Here is a 19,406-nt window from a genome sequence, read left to right on the forward strand (position 1 = left end):
TGATACAAGGGAGGGGCACAGGAGAGAAGTTTGTGCTTCACACCTGCCTTGTCTCCTCACCCTCAGGTATGTCATCATCTCCCGGGAGGAGAGGGAGCAGAACCTGATGGCTTTCCAGCACAGTGAGAGGATTTACTTCCGTGCCTGCCGTGACATCCACCCTGGGGAGAAGCTGCGGGTCTGGTACAGTGAGGATTACATGAAGCGGTTGCACAGTATGTCCCAGGAAACCATCAGCAGAAATTTCAYAAGTGGTGAGTCCCTTCCCTTTCCATCCTCTCTCCTGATCCCCTCGGGCTGCCCCACAGTTGGGCCAGGTGTGGTGGGTGAAGCAGGTTTTGCACAGGCTGTGCAAAGAGAGGAGAGCTCTGTGAGGAGAGCTGCATTTCTAAAAGCAGAGTGCCTCTGGCTGAGAGCCCCCTGCTCTGCCTGGCATAGATGGATGGGTGTACAAGGAGAATAAGATAACCACAGTAATGTAGACCATGAACGAAAGAATTGTGCTGTGATGTATCATGTCATGTGTTGTGTTGTGCCATGTTGCGTGTGTGTGCTGCAAGGGCCTGGTGTGACACCCAGGGATCACAGAGCACCCATCACAAGACTTTCTCTCCTGAAGATTGCCAAGCTGATGATCCTACAAGACAGCGTTAGATTTTTGCTCTGGACGTGCTGCTCTCTCTGGCTCCTGTGAGCAGCCTGTTTGAGGGAGCTGTGGCTGGTTTTGTGTGCATATGAAAGAGATTTCCTTGGTGTGTTTGTATATCCATTTTCCTCGTTTAATTTATCTCCTCTTTCTTCAGAAAGATAATTTGGGATCTGCGCGACATCAGCTAGAGACTCCTTAGTCTCACAACCTTAGAATGTGTATACAACATACAGGAGGCTTTGTACTTGTCATACTGATTCTTCCTTGGATAAAAATTGTTATCTTACCTAAAGAGTAGCAATGTTGAAACAAACCCAGCAGTCCTTTGGGCCCATGTATTGTCAGCAATATAGGAAGCTTTAGAGGAAAGCAAAAATTCTTAATGCATCTGTTCATCGGTACAATGCCAATACCTAAAGTTAATTAGGAGCATTTCTTTCCAGGCTAGCTGCAGAATGGCAGGGCCTCAGAGGGGCAGCCACACTAAATATAACTTTGTAATTACGATTCTTGAGTGTATTATTACACAGCTGCTGTTGCTGCCTTGACTTGGTAAAAGGTGTCTCCTCTTCAGTCATGGATGTCCTGAAAAAGCTGGTTGTCTCTATCACTTTAGGGTTGTTATGCACTTGCAGTGTTACATCTTGGTGGCTGTACTTGGGCAATTCCCACTTCTGAATTACCATCAGTATGAATTTGGTTTTTTGTGTTAATGAACATCAGTGAGTGAGTGGTTAGGTACAGGCTGAAGTGATTTTCCTTCAATAACATGCACATGTTAGTCATCCAGACAGCTTAGTGCTTTCTGAAAATACAGCAGGAGACAGTCTGTGCCCTTGGAGCAGCTGCTTTGCTGCTGYGGGGGCACCAACGCTACGAGCTGTTGCCCTGCCATGCAGACATGCCTCTAGTCCTGGTTTGTCATGGTATCATGTTTGTGGGAGCTGAAATCACAGCTTGCTCTGTGCTACAAGAAGATCTGCGTCAGAACTCTCCAGAACCTGCCACAGCCCATTGCACCCCCAGAAAACCCACGTGGCTGCAGAGACCATTCCAGAAACCCCCTGGCATCTCTGTGAGCTCATCCTGCTGCAAGCTGGGCTCAGCCTGCCTTCACAAAAGGGCTCACAGATATTGTTAAAACGGAGCAGCACCTGGACATTGCTAAACTTGTGAGAGGTATTGAAGCCTCAGCTGAGGGGGTACTGGGAGGTGACGAGGAAGCAGCAAAAAAATCTGTTGAGTCACTTTCTATTTAAAAAATTTCAAATCCCTGCAGGTGAAGCAAAGTGGCACACTTTATTAACTCACAGAAAAATAACATGGTACCTGGGTTTTGTTTCTGTTGATACTTTCTGACCTGCCTCATCATTGGAGTTGAGACCAATAATATGAGGGATCATCTTATGATTTCTAGCTTTTCCATAGGGCTGAAGCACTCGCCTGGTTGGGGGAAAAATCACCAAGAAAGAAGAACTGGTTCTCTAAATCCCTRCAGTACAGTAGTTGCTGTAGTCCATAACAGGGGAAATACTAAGAGAGAGACTGAAAGCTCTGTCCATAGAAATTCTCATCAACGTGTTGAAAATGAGACCTGTTGTTACGGATTTACTAAAGCAGTGGCTGGGTTTCCCAGCCAGCATCCAAACCCAGTCCAAAATCCCATCCATTGAGGCCAGCCCTTTTTACAGTGCCTTACTCTAACTGTTTGGAGTCTTGCATCTCTTCTGCGTTCTTAGCATTGCTCTCCTTAGAGAGGGAATGGTAGCTTTTGCTCCATAGCTCTTATGAAAGCTCTTATGAGACCAAAAATCAGCATAAAACAGCGTCTTGTTTGGGAAGCCATCAATGCTTGAAGTTATTTACAAGATAGAAGAGTGATGGAAATTGAGCCAAACCTATCGTCTTTTGAATTTCCAGGTAAGGAAATCTGGCTATTCCCTTTATTTTAAGCAATTAATAATTTGTATGAGGTTGCTTTTAATATGTTTTTTATTCAATTACTGAATGGCCATGCTCTCAGGCTCCACCAGGACAAGCTAAATGTCCCAACCTTGGAGGGCATTCACCCGTTGTAGCTCAGTTGACAATGTGTACCTTAGGTTTTAAGTGTGCAAGTTGTTTTTAGTCCTTTACCTTTGCATTTCTGGAGCAGCCTCCAAACTGAAGGAGAGTAAAGGGGCTTGCAAACTTTGTGCCCTGGCATGCACAGACACTGGGGTTGTGAGGAAATGGTGTAAATCTGTCGCTGCACTGCTGTACGCTTGATACCTTTTACCAAGTCAAAACAGGCACAGAACTTCCAGCCAGCCAAAATGGCACTTAGGCTCTGGGTGTAGGTTCCACCATGATCAGTCATTCGCCTCATAGTCCTCTTCCAACGCAGGTTGGTTATACCTTTAGGTTAAACAAGCTGCCTGTAGTTTCTCTTCTCTTTGAAGTGTGTGGGTTCTACTCTGCTGTGGCTACCCAGGACTGTCTCTGTTTTTGCAGACATGCCCATTAGCAGGGCTTCTCCTCTTGCAAGCCTCGGTTTCCACTGAGTTGTGCCAGTTCCCTGGCTTGTAACCTAATGTGCAGACCAGCAGGGATTCAGTCTGCCTTTTTGTTCTTTTTTGTTTGAGTTTTAGATTGAGGGACGTTGCTTGATTCCCAGTGATAATCCCCACCCCTCATTTTCCATTCTAGGAGACAAAATGTTACAGAGTGAAAAGTTAGAAAAGAATGTAGAAAATCAAGAGGATGCAAGGGGAGCACTCCAGTTCGCCACCTTAAAGCAGGGGAAGAGCCCCTTCAAGCGCAGCTGTGACGAGGGGGAATGCCACCCCCAAACAAAGAAAAAAAAGATTGATCTCATCTTCAAAGATGTCCTGGAGGCTTCTTTGGAGACTACCAAGTTTGAAGAGAGCCAGTTAGCAGCAAGTACACCACTTTCCATCAGAAGAGCATCTAAATACCAGGCTGAAGACATCTTTGAGCAGTGTGGCAGTGCCATGCAGCACGGCTCTCTGAGCCTCAGTAGAAACCAGAGTGAGAGTGAATGGAAGATCCCTCACAGTTCCTCTTTCATCTCAGCCAAGGAGATGGGCATCCTTGAAGATGAGGAAGAAGAGCCCCTGTCACTTAAAGCAGACAGCCCAACCGAGCTGTCACTGGCCTCTGCACAAGGCAACTCCCATGAAATTCCCACCACATCCTTCTGCCCCAACTGCATCCGGCTGAAGAAAAAAATCCGCGAGCTGCAGGCTGAGTTAGACATGCTGAGATCTGGGAAGTTACCCGAGCCACCCGTGTTACCGCCCCAGGTACCCGAGCTCCAAGAGTTCTCAGACCCCACAGGTAAGCTTTGCCGAGTTAGAGCGGTCTCCAAACCCTGCCTAAGGAGAGTAGTGAGATGCCTGTGTGCTGTGTACCCATCTAAAGCATTTTGCTCTGAGTATTCAGGTGAACCTGTGGTTCCATGGAAGGTTCTTTGTCAGGTTTTGTGACTGGGTGGGCCAGGAGCTGATGCTGTGGGTACAGTGGAAAACACTGTCTGGGAAAGACTCTGTATGACAATTTGCTCTATTTGTYGCCATTGTAATTGATAATGCACTGCCAATAAAAAAGACATTCCATTGCAGACAGTTTGTTTGCTGTATTTTTGATGCATTCTTTTTCAGCGGAGGCCCATCCACAATGCCTCACATGCTACCAAGAAAGTATGAATGACTCTGTGGTAACACTGAAATGTTCTCTCTTTGTGTCTGAAATTATGTCCTGCTGTGTCCCTTGTTGGAAATCCCCCTCTGTTTCCTCCACTGCTTGACACAACCACGTGTCCCTTTCTGAAGATGTATTTCATTTCCTCCAGGAACATGCTGTCAAGCAGCCAGGGGCCTTCAGTAAAGGGAATATTTGGGTCACATAATGTATTGTTGAAGTGGCCACGATGTAGTGTCCTTTATTGCTGCTAGTCCTGGCATGTTAGAGACAAAGTTCCTATGCAGAAATATTGATTTCCTTTCAGACTTGTGGTTCAAATTCTGTGCACAATGTAGTGTGGTCAGGAGAGGGGAGGTTGTGGCCAGCTCTTCGGGCAATGTTCTACTGTCACTGTGACCAGTAGGATGCTTCTCCAGCTCAGCCACTTCATAAATACCCTTTTCTTTTCCTTTTTTTTTTCTTTTTTTGTTACAGCTTCAGAAAGCATCATCTCAGTTCCCGCCATCATGGAGGACGATGACCAAGAGGTGGATTCTGCTGATGAATCAGTTTCCAATGACATGATTGCTGCTACAGATGAGCCTTCCAAGATGTCTTCTGCAACGGGCCGGAGGATACGACGGTTCAAGCAGGAGTGGCTTAAAAAGTTTTGGTTCCTGCGGTACTCCCCGACGTTGAATGAGATGTGGTGCCACGTCTGTAGGCAGTACACAGTACAATCCTCTCGGACKTCAGCCTTCATCATTGGCTCTAAGCAGTTCAAGATACACACRATAAAGCTTCACAGCCAGAGCAACCTCCACAAGAAGTGCCTGCAGCTTTACAAGCTCAGGATGCACCCAGAGAAGACAGAAGAGATGTGCCGAAATATGACCCTGCTCTTCAACACGGCCTACCACCTGGCCCTGGAGGGCAGGCCCTACTATGACTTTCGGCCTCTGGCAGAACTGCTGAGAAAGTGTGARCTCAAGGTGGTGGATCAGTACATGAATGAAGGAGACTGCCAAATCTTAATCCACCATATCGCCCGGGCTCTCCGAGAGGACCTGGTTGAACGCATCCGGCAGTCTCCCTTCCTCAGCATCATTCTGGATGGGCAGAGYGATGACTTGCTTGCAGATACGGTTGCGGTCTACGTGCAGTACACGAGCAGTGATGGGCCTCCGGCAACTGAATTCCTGTCTCTTCAGGAACTGGGCTTTTCTACAACTGACAGTTACCTCCAAGCATTAGACCGGGCTTTTTCCAGCCTGGGAATACGGCTGCAGGATGAGAAGCCAACTATCGGCTTGGGAGTTGATGGTGCTAACATTACCGCCAGCCTGAGAGCCAACTTGTTCATGACAATCAGAAAGACCTTGCCCTGGCTTCTTTGCCTTCCCTTTATGGTGCATAGGCCCCACCTGGAAATTCTGGATGCCATCAGTGGGAAGGAACTGCCGTGTCTGGAGGAGCTAGAAAATAATTTGAAGCAGCTGCTCAGTTTCTATCGTTATTCTCCCCGACTCATGTGCGAGTTGAGGGTCACCGCTGCCACTCTGTGTGAGGAGACCGAGTTCCTGGGGGACATTCGAGCGGTGAAGTGGATCATTGGGGAGCAGAACGTGCTCAACGCTCTAATCAAGGATTACCTTGAGGTTGTGGCCCATCTCAAAGATGTCAGCGGCCAGACCCAAAGGGCAGATGCTTCTGCCATTGCCTTGGCCCTCCTGCAGTTCCTGATGGACTACCAGTCTATTAAACTCATCTACTTCCTGCTGGATGTGATTGCTGTGCTTTCACGCCTTGCTTACGTCTTCCAAGGGGAGTACCTTCTTGTGTCGCAGGTGGACGATAAAATAGAGGAGGCCATCCAGGAGATCAGCCGGCTAGCTGACTCCCCTGGGGAGTACTTGCAGGAATTCGAGGAAAACTTCCGTGAAAGCTTTAATGGCATTGCTGTGAAAAACCTACGGGTGGCTGAAGCCAAATTCCAGTCGATCAGAGAAAAGATCTGCCAGAAGACCCAGGTGATCCTAGCCCAAAGGTTCGACTCCCGCAGCCGGACATTTGTGAAGGCCTGTCAGGTATTTGACCTTGCAGCTTGGCCCAGAAGCACTGATGAGCTCATGAGCTATGGGAAGGAGGATATGGTACAAATATTTGAACACCTGGAGACGGTCCCATCGTTTTCCAGAGAAGTTTGCAGAGAGGGGATGGACACCCGAGGGAGTCTGCTGATGGAGTGGCGAGAACTCAAGGTGGATTATTATACCAAAAATGGTTTTAAAGACTTGCTCAGTCACATTTGTAAATACAAACAGAGATTTCCCCTCCTCAATAAAATAGTTCAGATCCTCAAAGTCCTTCCCACCTCCTCGGCCTGCTGTGAGAAGGGGCGCACCGCCCTGCAGAGAGTGCGCAAGAACAACCGCTCTCGGCTCACGCTGGAGCAGCTCAGTGACCTGTTGACGATTGCTGTCAACGGGCCACCCATCGCCAACTTCGATTGCAAAAGGGCACTCGATAGCTGGTTCGAGGAGAAGTCAGGCAATAGTTACGCGCTCTCGGCCGAAATGCTGAGCAGGATGTCATCTCTTGACCAGAAGCCGATGTTGCAGAGCATGGACCATGGCTCTGAGTTTTACCCTGATATTTAGGAAGGAATGCCTCAGATCAGATAATTTTTTTAATCTATACTCTAAACTTTGATATATTATATAAAATATATATATTATCTATATTAAGGAAAAACCCACACTGAAAATTTAAAAGTTAAGACGATGTGCGTCTSATAGAAGCTAAGCAGAATTTTAAAGATTGAGACAATGTTTAGACATTTATTGGTGTCTCCAACCATGGCAGCTGCAATGTAGGTGGCAACATTTCATTCTTTAGAAGCATGTGCTGGGGCCATACTCTACATGTTCAAACCTAACAGACTATAAGCTAGACAACGGGTCTTTGTCAGCCTCATCTTCCCGGCGGTTTCCTTTGTATGTGTGTTGTCGGTTTGCTGGGTTGTTTTTTGTTTTGTTTTGTTTTGTTTTGGGTTGTTTGTTTGTTTGTTTGTTGGTTTTCCCCTCAGTTTCAATCTCTGCCTCTCTTTCCATTGTTCAGTCCAGTTATTGAGCCATTTGAGCCTTTTGTTGGCAACTGTCAGATTTCTGATTTCCGAGCATCCCGCATGTTTGTGTTGCCCCCAGCTCCCCAGCTCCACTCCAGTTCTCAGTTGAGTGAAAGCTTTCTTCACTYGAGAGATTACTGACAGGAGAGAAGGGCTGGGGGCATGATTTTGGGTTTTTATTCTGATGTAGAAACAAATGCCTCCACAAAACTGTGATGCCCCTTTCTCAGTTCTCCCTACCTTTGGGCTGTAGAGTAATACTTGGCTTTCAGCTCCTTTTATGATAACCGTAGTACCAGTCTATCATACGTATGTTATAACATGATGTCATGTGCAGACTATAAAATAGCAAAATAGAGAAGGCAGGGGGAAATTTTTGCATTTATATTTTTATATTGTATGAGATAAATATATATATATATATATATATACAACTATTCATTCAAAACCAGGGCTGCTGTGGAAGCTAGACAGCCAATGAGTCGACAGCCACCTCTGGGCAGAGATTCAAAGGCTTAAAAAATTATATTCTAATTTACATTATTTATACTATGTCTTTATAATCTTAGATTGTTGTGGGGTTTTTGTTTTGTTTTGTTTTGTTTTGTTTGGAATGACTGAAAGAAAAACCTGCTGCAGTTTGGTGGCAGGAGCTATCAATGCAAGATTATCTTGGATTATATTCATGTGTGATGTCCTACAAAGGTTCACTTATTCTCTTGTGACCAAGGTAACATGTTCCACAGCACAGCAGACTGATGACAGCAGGAAGAAGGAATGCTCTGCTTCTTCCTGCAAAATATTTCTTCCTTTCTTGAAGGAATGCAGAGTCCAGCTGAAATGTGAATGGGGGACTTGCACCTTCCATCACAAAGAGGTTGTTTTGTGGGCTTGGGGCTCTTCTTTGTTTTATTCTTTAAACAAGCTCCAGGCATCTGCACAATATCACTTCAGGTTAGAAAATTAAAAAAAAAAATCACAAAAAACCCAACCAACCAAAAAAAAAACCCACACAAACAAAAAAGGTGCAAAAACTCCACAGATGCTAGTGCCTTGCCCTGCTGATGTGGCATGGACAGCACCACCCTGACCAGACCATCGTGGGAGTGAGACCTGTTGTCCAAAAGGTGTCCAAGCCAACATGTTCTCACTTCCCAGAGGGATGAGCTTTGTGCCAAGCTGTGTTGTTTAGAAACATGATGGTGGTATCAGCAACACTGACCCCTTCCTGTCTCCTGTTACCCCCCTGCCCTTGGTCTTGGTGCTAAGATATCTCTAGAACCGTTGCTGCTAGTTGATAGCTTTTCATTTATATAAATATATATATATATATAATATTATTTTATTTTTTAAACTTTTTTTGTTCGTTTTCAATGGAGATGTAGCATGTTTGGAACCGATCTCTCTCTGAGTCACTTTCACTGCCAGGGTTCACGCACTGTCTTCCCCGGGAAAACACACACTTCTACCTAGGTCTCACTCACCTCCTGCTAACCCCTTTGCCTTCAGCAGATCTCACAGCCAGCACTGGCAGAGGTGTGCAGTCAAGCCACTACAGACTAGTTCAGCTTTCAGACCCCACAGGAACAGCTAGACTGGTGTTGGTCAGGGTTTTGGAAGTGTTTGCCTCTGTCCCAGTGGGGCTGAGGAGGGACTGAGGCCACCCAAAGCACTAGTGGTGGTCCGTCCTTGTGTCCTGACACTGCCCCTCTGCTGTAAAATGGGGCCTTTCGGTCTGATGGCCCGAGCAGAGCAGAGCAGACCCCATGAATGTAGCAGTGAGGGCTGGTCAGCACCCTCTGTAGCACTTAACCCCTTGCCTTACCTCTGACAGCACGTGCAGCCTGGGCTGGCTCGGGCAGGAGAGGGCACCTGCGCCAGGGCCACCCACCTGCTGCCACACTGCCGCCAGGGGAGCAGGCGCTGGGTGCCCTTCCTTGTGCTCCTCATGGAAACGTCACAAGCTAGGTCAGGGCATCACACAGTGTCAGCACAGGGGCATTGATACGACACACCTAGCAAGCGTGAAAAACGGCTTTGTTTCCATGTTTTCCTGCTTSTCCTTATGAATGGTGTGATCGAATTGACGCATCCATCCAGAGGAGTAAAAATGAAACTGGAACCCCTCTGCCAGCTGTGCAGACTTGGGTGGTTGTTTTGTCTGACCATAAAGTAGGGATCTCTCTRTGCGCAATGCTCGTAGCTCTCCACRCCTGGTGAACTGGCTCTGCTCAGGGTGCTGCCACAAAGCTCATGCTGGCCAAAGCCAGGGAGGTGGCAGGCTYTCTCCCTTTTTAAAACTTGAGGAGATGAAAAAGATGGAAAAATTGCTGCTCTGTTAGAGTCTGACTGGAGATGTGCAGGGTGAACATAAATCATGGAATCCATAGAATTCTGTAGCTCTTTGTGGGTGGAGGGGAAAAGTCACCTGCCTTTCTGTTCATGGCAGCAAAAGTTCCTTGTAACAGAGGCCCATCAAAGTGCCTGACCCCACATGGAGGGAAGGAAGCTTTGGGGACAGTCCCCAGCCACTTTTGGARAGAGGAATGCTCCCTCAGAGCTTGTGCTGAGCAGCCTGAGAKGCCTGTTTACAGCTCCTGATCCAAGCCTCCTAACTCTTGCCCCTGGGGAGGAAATGGCAAGGTAAGAGCTGCCAGAGACCTGTTCAGAAATTATTCTTCCAATCTGTCACTCCTTCCCTTAGGTTCACTTACAAATCCTGCTCTTGTCAGTGACACCTTTCACCAGCAGCTCTTATTTCTAATAGTGTAGTGAAATGTGCAGCGTGCTGTGTTTTTTCTCCAGGCAGAGAGCTGATACAGGCAGACCACTTGTTTCTTTAGCAGATAAATTTGCTTGCAAATGGTGATTCCCTGCCACTGGATGTTGTGGATGTTCCCTTTCCCACATGGTGGGAAAGGTCAGAGGCTGCTTACTTTGGTGATGAAGATAGGCAAGAGCTTGGCAGAKCAGCTGACCCAGCCCAGCCTATCTCAGCTCCTCCAAAACAATTCCTTCCCTGCACATCAGAAAATAAACTGGCCTTTGTCCTAGGGTAATGCAGGTGCTTTGCAAGCTTTCTCTCCAGGTTTACTTGCCTATCTCAGATCTGTAGCTCTTATTTTCATGGATAGTCTGTGGATGCAAACGTGACTACCAGCACAGGCAAGATAGGGAGGAGGGAGGAATACCAATGCAAAGCACCGCTGGCTTCCCAGCACTCCCCAGCCTTTCCCAGGAGCAGGTGCATTTCTCGGCCCTGTTTGTCTGTGCCCAGCCTGGTGTCAGTGAGGCCAGGAGGCAGCAGCAGGCATGGGGAGAGCTCTGGGGTGCTGAGGGAGGCCTCCTTGGCTCCGAGACTGCCGTGTGTCGGGTTTAATTGATGCCTTTTCTGCTGTGCTGAGAGAGCAGAGGAGTTGTTTTGAACGTGTTGCTCACAACATCTTGAACTGGTTAGGCTGCAAGGACAGAGGGTTCAGTTTTTCCCAGATGAGCTCTTTATTGTCTCCTTCCCCCRCATCTAGCTATGGCATCTGACTGTGAATAATGCACACTTCTCCAGACCCTCGGGTTTGTACTTCTAGCCCGTGGGATTTTTGTTTGCCAATTTCCCTTCCCCACTTTTTGCTCAGGCTCCTTGCCTCTTTTACCCTGCTGTGAAGCAGAGATCTGTGAAGCACATTTAGACATGTCCTTCTGCAGGGCTCCCTCCAGCCACGAGACCGACCTCAGCAGGGATAATTCTCACAAGAGACCAAAGCTCTTCCCATACCAGCAAAAGCACCCGGAATTTACAGGGGGCTGCGAGGGGACGTGGTGGGCAGAGTCCTCGTGTGTTGTCTGCCTTGGGTCCTGAGCCAACTGCAGCGACGTCCCCGTGCTGGTCAGGCTTTTGCTGGTATGACTGTTCAGACATGATTCAGGCTCGGTCCATCTCTTTCTCACAGCACAAACTCAACCAGATGTCCTGCAGGGTCTTTGGAGTCCCCTCCTTTCTTATCTCATGAGGATTGCTGTTTGTTTGACCAGTGCCTGGGYAGCTGGCTTGCAAATAAGCAGCAACAGCCTCTGCTTTTGCAGATTCCCCTCTCAGCCCTGTCAAAAGAGGTCTTAAAAGCAGAGAAATGGTACGTTAATCCCCCAGCCATTGTATCCAATGCAGTAATGCCTATGCAATTCCTGTCTCCCTTGGAGACACATATGTGTGTGCATGTAAGCTAGTGTATGTATACAGTACATAAGCATATGGTCTATATATTGTATATACGCACATCCCACTACATATACACACAGTACAAAAGATTAAAATCACATGCTTATATATCTATAAATGAAATCCTATATATTTATATATTTCTATGTTTTCGATAGATATAAAAATATAATATAGAGATAGACTCAACCACCCTTGTGTAAGGCTGGCCCTGTGTTCTAGCACAAGGCACGTAACACTGAAGACTTTGGACTTTGGGATGGTTTTAGCCATACACTGAGGCCTACATTTACATGTATAGCACTCTATGGAGAGAGGCTTGGCTGTATTTAGGGCAAGGGGTTTCCTTGCTGGCCTGTTAACCAAGTGGTGAATAAGGTTTCTTTGATAGGGGAATGTCTTGGTAGGGGAAAATGCTTGGGAGTGTCCTTCTCCCAAGAAAGCCTCTTGTTGAGGTCTTGTGTGTTCACACTTTGACAGATACATATCCCACCCTCATATGCACTTTTGTCTCCCTGCACGGATGCAGTTGGCAGCTGAGGGCACTGGTGCCGTGGAAATGTGGCATTTTGCTGTTCCTCCCGGTGTTCCTCAGCAGTTGCCAACACGCTGCCGGGGAGACCCTGTGCTGGCCGGCACCAGTGAGAGCCTGGATGCACTTGTGGGCATCAGTCGGTGACACAGCCGTGGCACTGGCATTAAGGCAGCAGGACAGCAAAGGTGTTAGCGAGTGGGGGAAGGGCTGCGGCCACACGGTTAGAGGTGGCAGGGATGGTGTATGGAGCTGGAGCAGTGCAAATGAGAAGGAAGCGTGAAGTCGGAGCGATAAGGATGAGGGTGTGCGATCCCCGCTGGGAAGGCACACTCAGCTCTGGTGGGTCAGGATGGCCGCTGTTCTGCTGCAGGAGCTGCTCCGCTCCCTCAGGTCTCACAGCTGCCTCTCAGCCTCTGAGCAGCCTGCCTGGCCAGGGCCCAGGAGGCATTCTGAAGGAAAGGGAATGATGTGATTGTATGGAAGACATGGTCGGTGTCGCACGTGTGCCTTTGGGCCTCAGCACGCAGCGCACGACCCTGCCAGGCCGGAGCACCCAAGGGTGCAGCCCTCTTACCCTGCCCATGCAAAGAGACACCGGTTTTCCCATGGCCAGCATTTCCATGCTGGGATGGGGGTGGATCTGGGCAGTGGATMAGCCCTCCCTCAGTATCTGCTGTGGGATGGACAGCTGTCTCATCCCTCCTTCCCTCCCTTCACACAGCCACTCGTAGGACACTGGCCCTGCTGCATCCTGAAGCCTTCAGCTGACGCCTGAGAGGGCCTGAGAGGCGCCTCTGGCCGGTGTGCTGGTCAGTCAGCGAGCTGCTTCCCCACAAGGGTTGGAGGCCCAGCACCGAGCTTTGCCTTTGCAGCTCCGCGCCAGGCCTGGCAACCACTGCTCTCCTTGCTGTTTGTTTCATTTGTCGGCTTCGGGAGGAGGGTGAATTGTAATTCCGACATCCGAATGGCTCGTTACACTGGTATTGCATGAGCAGATGCTGTGCAAGCTCCCCCCAGGCCCTGTGTCACACCTCAGTGCCCTCTCGCAGGCCTCTCTCCTCCACACAACTGGTAATCCACCTCAGCCGCCCCTGCCCGGCGGCRCTCCCCGCTCTGCCGCAGCCCCTGAGCCGCGCGGCGCCGGCGGGGAGCTCTCGGCACCTGTTCCTCACAAACCTCAGAGACAGTTTCCTCACTCCCAGCCCCGTCCTTCCGATGCCACTGACGCTCAYGTAAGCTCAGCCCGCGGCCTCGCTGCTGCCCGGCGAGGGGCTCCCATGCACTGCACCTCATGTCGAATAAGCTCGCTGGGCTCCACGGGGGAACCACGTCTCATATGCTGTAATGTCCCAAACGCTACAGGAGGGCTGCGGAGTTTTCTGCCAGTCATGGCAACCTCATAGACTCACCCGACAGTTAGCAAAAATGCGTTTCTACTTCCAGAAAACGAGGTTTTGTCTCAAACCTCTCCACATCCAAGCACAGCCCTGCTGAACTGTTTCAAGCAATCTCTCACCCACCCACTCACCCACCACACACACATATGAAATGAGAGAAAAATATCTAGAAGTCTATTACTACATATGTATTAATATGTTAATATCACTCTTTTGGAGAACATTAAAAAACGTTATTACTTTACAGACTATGCTTTATAGTACCTGTGTGAAAGGACCTAGGACACTGGATACGAATAGAGCTATGTTGATATATCATAGTATGTACACGAGAACTTTCCTTTTGTCATATTATCCTTGTAATGTATAATGATTGTTAATAAAAAAAAACATTTAAATTTATCGAGTTGGGTTCCTAATTCTTTAAATTGTTGTTGGAGGTTAACGTCATTTTTCCAGACCAAGCTCATCTAAGATGATGCACTCCCATTTCCCCCAGCCCACGACTGTAAGGAGCAGACAGTACTGATTAATGCAGAAGGGTCAGTTGCAGCACCTCGACATCCTCACCTTGGTGAGCAGGTCCAGCATGTCCTGTGATGGAACTGCATCATTTCCCCATGGGCTGGGTTATCCTGTGGTGCTGTGCCATGGTTGCAGCAGGCAGACCAGGAGCTGGCACCTGCCASCAGCCCAAGGCTGCTCTGGGCCAGCTCTGGTGCAGCTGTGTCAGCAAATGCTATTTTTGGGTAGGGATGCAGTGTGGGTGCCCTTGAAGCTCTCTGCTCCCTTTCTAGTCAGGTACAATGGCATTATTGTTGGCTTTGCTGAGATGGGTTGGGTTTGTAATGTGCATTGACAAAACTTTATATATGTGCCTGGTTTGGTTTGAAGGATGGAGACACTTTTTCCTGAGCTCTAAATGCTCTAAATCCAGGGCAAGTTGGGATTTTTTTATCCTTAAAAGAGAGGGCTGCTTAACTTTGGTTTATTCTTTGATGTGAAGTTATGCTTGAGGCTGGKCTCACAGTAGATTAACTAAAGGTACAACCTTTAAAACAGTTCAGTGTAATAAGAGTAATTTCGTCTGCTAAGTCACTGTGGGCAGGAGAGCCAACCTCTGAAATAAGTACGTGTGTCCATGGATTAGCTCTGGGCTGTGGGTTGTGTTTACTGACCAAACAGCTGAAAACATTGCTTCTGTGGGCTGAGTCTGGCTGCTGCTGGGGATACACCCCACTGCAAAGGTACCACAGGGGCTGTGGATCATCCTTCATCCACTGCAGCTCAGGTTTGCATGGCAGTGCAAKCACGGACAACCTTGCAAAGGTTTAGTCCATCCCTGCTACTGGGTGGCAGCAATATTAGAAACAGAGGCAGAAAACAAAGCTCTTCCAGCACAAACAGTTGCTCACTCAGCTGCAAATGTGTCCATGTGGCAGTGAAGGGAAGCAGAAAACGCAGGAGCAAGCTGTGCAGCTGGTGGTGTGGATCCTGTGTGTGGCACTGCAGACTGTGCGTGTTTATACTGATGGTATCTCTGAGTTTCAGTGTGTAGGGATGGAAGCATCAGCAGGACTGGCTGTTTAATCGGGTCTGAAGGAATCCAGGTTTTCCAGTTGGTCCTGGGAATGGATACCAGTGGATAAGCAAGTGTTAGATGAAGTGGATGAGCAGTTTACCCCTCTAGYAAAGGTTTAATGCAACGGATACGTATGGCATAAAAAGGTTTTTGCTCTCTATTGAGAGCAGTTATGTGGATGCCCATAACCTTGGGCTTTAACCCAATGCCCAGTGGGGTTGCTCTGGAGGGTGTTCAGGTTGCAAAGTGTCAGTGCCACCCCACTTGCTGGTCYTTGCAAAGGAAGGGAAATTTGGGTGGAAATTCTGGCTTTGGGGGAGGTCTAGGCTTAGGCAGCCCTGGGCCTGGGGAAGCATGTATGTAAACCCATCAATCCCTGCAGGTAAAGGCTGTGCTGAAGCTTTGGTTTCAGAGTGAATGCTTCCAAATTCTAATGGGGAGTAGCCACAGAGGCTGGAAGTGAATGGCAGTTTCTAGGCTGAGAAGCGAAAATAGCCCCAAATCAGTCATACAACAGATCCAATAAGAAAGATTATTTTAGTGATTTCCTTGAAGTCCACTTCATGGAGCAGTCCACATATTACACACAGTTTGTTATTTTTTGGCAGCTTTCATCACTCATTTTTGAGCAGTAAGCAAGCCTAGCAAAATCCTGGTGATTGTCTGGGCTTAGCTTCAGTTGGGTTTCCTGGGCACCTGTCAGTCAGCAGTGAAAACCTCATCTCTGGGGTTTTTGCCTTTGCTAGTCAATTGTCAGCACGAAAGCAGGACAATGCTTCACTTTCAGCAGCTCAACCATGTGTAAAGAGTCAGARCTGCTTGTGAAATGCATTGCTGCATTGTAATTCATTTCCTACAGGCGATTTTGTGCTGTGGACTCTTGTTAGTCACCGTTGGCAGTGAGCAGCCTCCTTGCTGGTAACTTCAAACCAAAAACTTAAAAGCAAGATCCCTTCAAGCAAAGTGCACAATCTGATCTTTTGTGAGGAAGGGAAGCTTGCATAAATTCATCTGATCCAGGACTAAAGGTGCCCTTCATTTTTAGGACCACTGATTCTCACGTCAATTTGTGTGAAAAGGAAATTGAAAAATTCCTCTGTGATGGTTGTCATAGCATTAAAGCCTGACACGCACTTCTYCAGCTCTGCCGGTGTCCTGGATAAGCTCCATGGAGATGGCTGTTGGCAGCTGGCACTAGAAACTTGATTTAGCAAAAGATCTGAACATGTTTTTTCTTTCTGGAAGCAGGAGGTGTGGAGCCTATGATGCCAAGAGCTTGCAGGCATAACCAGAGGGGGTTTGCAGCGCTTCCTGAGGGCTGTCTCCCTTTTCTGACTCTCCTGAGGCAGAAGGAAAAGAGCAGGGGTGTGTTTAAACAGGTGCCCCCAAGGTGTTTAAATCAGAGGGCAGGGGCAGGTGTCTGGGCAGGGGCAGGTCCAGCTCTGCGGTGGTGCAGAGCAGAGGGCACAGGGAACCGAGGCTGTTTCAGGCAGAGCTGTCACCATRCGCCACACAAATGAAGCCACAGCTCATTTACAACGAGCTCTAAAAATATCTGCAGGATAATCAAAGGCTCCCACAGCACAGCATATGTGCTAGCTAGACTTTGTGACTCTCTGAAGTCCCCTATATTTGAAGTTGTTTTGATCAAGGAGAAAAACAAGTGTGCTGTCTGCATGGCTGCCAGACACCCTGGTGTGTTTCTGGGGGCACTGGTGGCACCTCTGGAGGCACACAGGGGTGGCAGATCTCACAGAGGTGCCAGGGAAGCCATGTGCAGCAGAGGCTCAGGGGTTGCAGAGCCCAGCTCCAGGCCACCACTGCTCTTTGTAGTGTTCAGGAGAGCTGTCTGGAGAGCTGATAGTGTGTTGGGTTTAGGTGTGACCTGTTTTCCCAGGAGCATCTTGGAGCCCTGTCCTYGCTGGGTTTATTCCACATTCAGTGATCACTAGGAGCTCAGGGAAGTGCAGGAAGTGGCTGCAGACCCTCAGGACCAGTGCTGGCAGTGGCTGTGACACAGCTCCTGGATTASGTGCTACTATCTCTTGGCAGACAGAGGGTTACAGGACAGTCCCAGTTTAATTTTTAAATACCGTAGGGGGGGGAGAAAAGCTGCTAATAAATCTGARGTGACAATGAACAGTAGGGTTAAGAGAAGAATGGTTCTGTGGCAGCTCTTGCTGCTTTTCAATACACTGGGCTGGTAATTATTGAGTAACCCTGCATGAATTCCCCAGGCGGGAAGGATTGTCCCCGGCAAATGCACCACCCGTGTTCAGCCCCTGTGCAGCCAAAATACAGCTTTTTCCTTCATCTCAACAGTAAATTCTTCAATGCCATCAGCCTCGCTGTGCAGCTGACAGGCACCCCTCTTTGCGAAGCCAGCAACAGTCTGGGGCTCTGCAGACTGGCTTTGTTTTTCCTCCTTGTGCTTTAACTCTGACTGTGATGGGTGAGAGAGTGCCCCCAAACTGTCAATGAGGTAAATACTTCCCTCTCCTGCTCCAAAAGTCTCTTTTCTTTTACTTTTATGTGCAGGTTTTGATCTCTGTGTCTTGTTAGGAACCTGCTAATTCTGGTGATGGTATTAGGTCAGCCAAACATGTTTTCCTCTTACAGATGCATGGTTTACAGAGTGTCATCAGCACCAACTTGAAAGTAATGAAACTGGCAAAAAACCCCAAAATAATAAAAAAAAAAATCTAAATTAACTTCTAAGTTTTGTTTCAGAGATGGAGCCAGTACCTGGGAGGAAACTGTTTCCTAGATCCCATTCTCTAATCTCCTTGCAGCTGCTGGAAAGCCTTTAGACCTCTGTTTAGCTGCCACCTTGGTGAAAACGACAGTAGATTTCCTATGACTGCTGCTGAGTGCTCCCCTTTTCATCATGTACCCACCCCTTGATGAACTCTTCAGAGCAGCTTCTGTTGAYTCACCCCAGCACTCTGTGCCCCCGAGAGCTGCGAGCAGAGGGGACAGACCGTGGAGTAAGCAATGCAGACACAGTGTTGGTACAGCTCGGAGTTATTTACTCGCAGTGTTTTACACATTGTGCTGTGACATTAGACACAAAGGCTGAGCATCATGCTCTGGGCTTGTGCTTTGGATTGTGAGAACAACATCGAGTCTTACAAACAGTATCTGGCTCTGTACAATAACACRCTGGGACACTAAAGGACCAAGAAAGCAGAAAAGCCCCCTCATGCTGGAAGGCCACAAATCACAATTTCACTTTGCTACTATTCTTGTGCATATTGAAAACAGAAGAAATAATATTAACGRTCGAGTGTTATTTACTCATCATGCTTATCTTTCAGCAAATGAACCAAATACGTTTTAATACCTAGTTAAATTCTGAAACACATAAAAATACTGTCAAAGCTCTGTCCTTCAATTCAATCAGACTTCAAACTGACCTTCAAAAGAGTGCAAGAAGCATGRTCTAAGCCACTTTAGCTTCCAGCTCTTCCAGTTCTGTATTCTTAAATGTATACTGACATCAGAAAAATTTGGGCAAACTTTGGGCTGTATTTCTAGAGCCCAAATTACAACCTACTTCTTTTTGGAAAAAAAAAAAAAAGAAAAGTGTTTTTGGACACTCCTGCCAGATAATACTGATGACAGATGCTAGCAAAATGCAAGGTACAGCTGTTCAAGGTTTGAAAGCCCATCAGTACCTGGGAGAACAGTTGAGCCTGAAAATTTTCCCAGTCCTGTTGAAGGGAATTTTCCATTACTTTCTGATGTATTACCCCTTTGCAAAGCATTTCTTACCACCATGCAAGGATATTTGGGACAACAATTGAGGGGAAAACTYTGCACTGAAAAAATGTTACCCTTACAGCTGTAACTGCTCCCCTTACAACTGGGGAAGGGTGCTGAGGGTAGTAATGAGTCTAAAACATCCCAGAGATATCTTAGTGACTATTGATGATTTGTGCTTATTAATCCTTCTACTCTAGCACAAATTGCTTAAAATCRAACTAGATAATTTTGGGGGAGGAAGATCTAGTCCAGAGGGTGGGTTGAGGCAAAACAACACATGGCTACGGTCTACATTTTAACAAATGAACTCCTTAATRTAGTCACAGGTCATTTCCTCTGGCCTCTCAGTCCCCTTCTTTTAACAGAGGCTTTCCAGACAAAGCTGGGTACAATACAGAAGCTGCCTTTCTCATGTTGTTTGGGTTTTGTTACTGGATGAGGGACTGTGAATCCC

General features: G+C 47.7%; 1 protein-coding gene across 4 annotated transcripts in view; it reads left to right on the forward strand.

The window, feature by feature from the left end:
* The window catches only part of PRDM11 (PR/SET domain 11), a 30,917-nt gene extending 16,929 nt beyond the window's left edge, over nucleotides 1–13,988 (forward strand). The window contains exons 5-7 of one of the 4 annotated variants that reach the window (XM_057364411.1): nucleotides 67–254; nucleotides 3,338–3,988; nucleotides 4,829–13,988. In XM_057364411.1, the coding sequence (XP_057220394.1) occupies nucleotides 67–254; nucleotides 3,338–3,988; nucleotides 4,829–6,993 (3,004 nt within the window). In that variant the 3' untranslated portion in view covers nucleotides 6,994–13,988. Of the gene's footprint in view, nucleotides 1–66; nucleotides 255–2,327; nucleotides 2,570–3,337; nucleotides 4,265–4,828 lie in introns of those variants that run through there. The other 3 variants (XM_057364429.1, XM_057364420.1, XM_057364446.1) reach the window with 3 other exon arrangements.
* Nucleotides 13,989–19,406: the final 5,418 nt, after the last annotated feature.

This window comes from Malurus melanocephalus, unplaced genomic scaffold (assembly GCF_030028575.1).
Source record: "Malurus melanocephalus ecotype Western Australia unplaced genomic scaffold, MMel_1.1 scaffold_2, whole genome shotgun sequence".
Lineage (NCBI taxonomy): Eukaryota > Metazoa > Chordata > Aves > Passeriformes > Maluridae > Malurus > Malurus melanocephalus.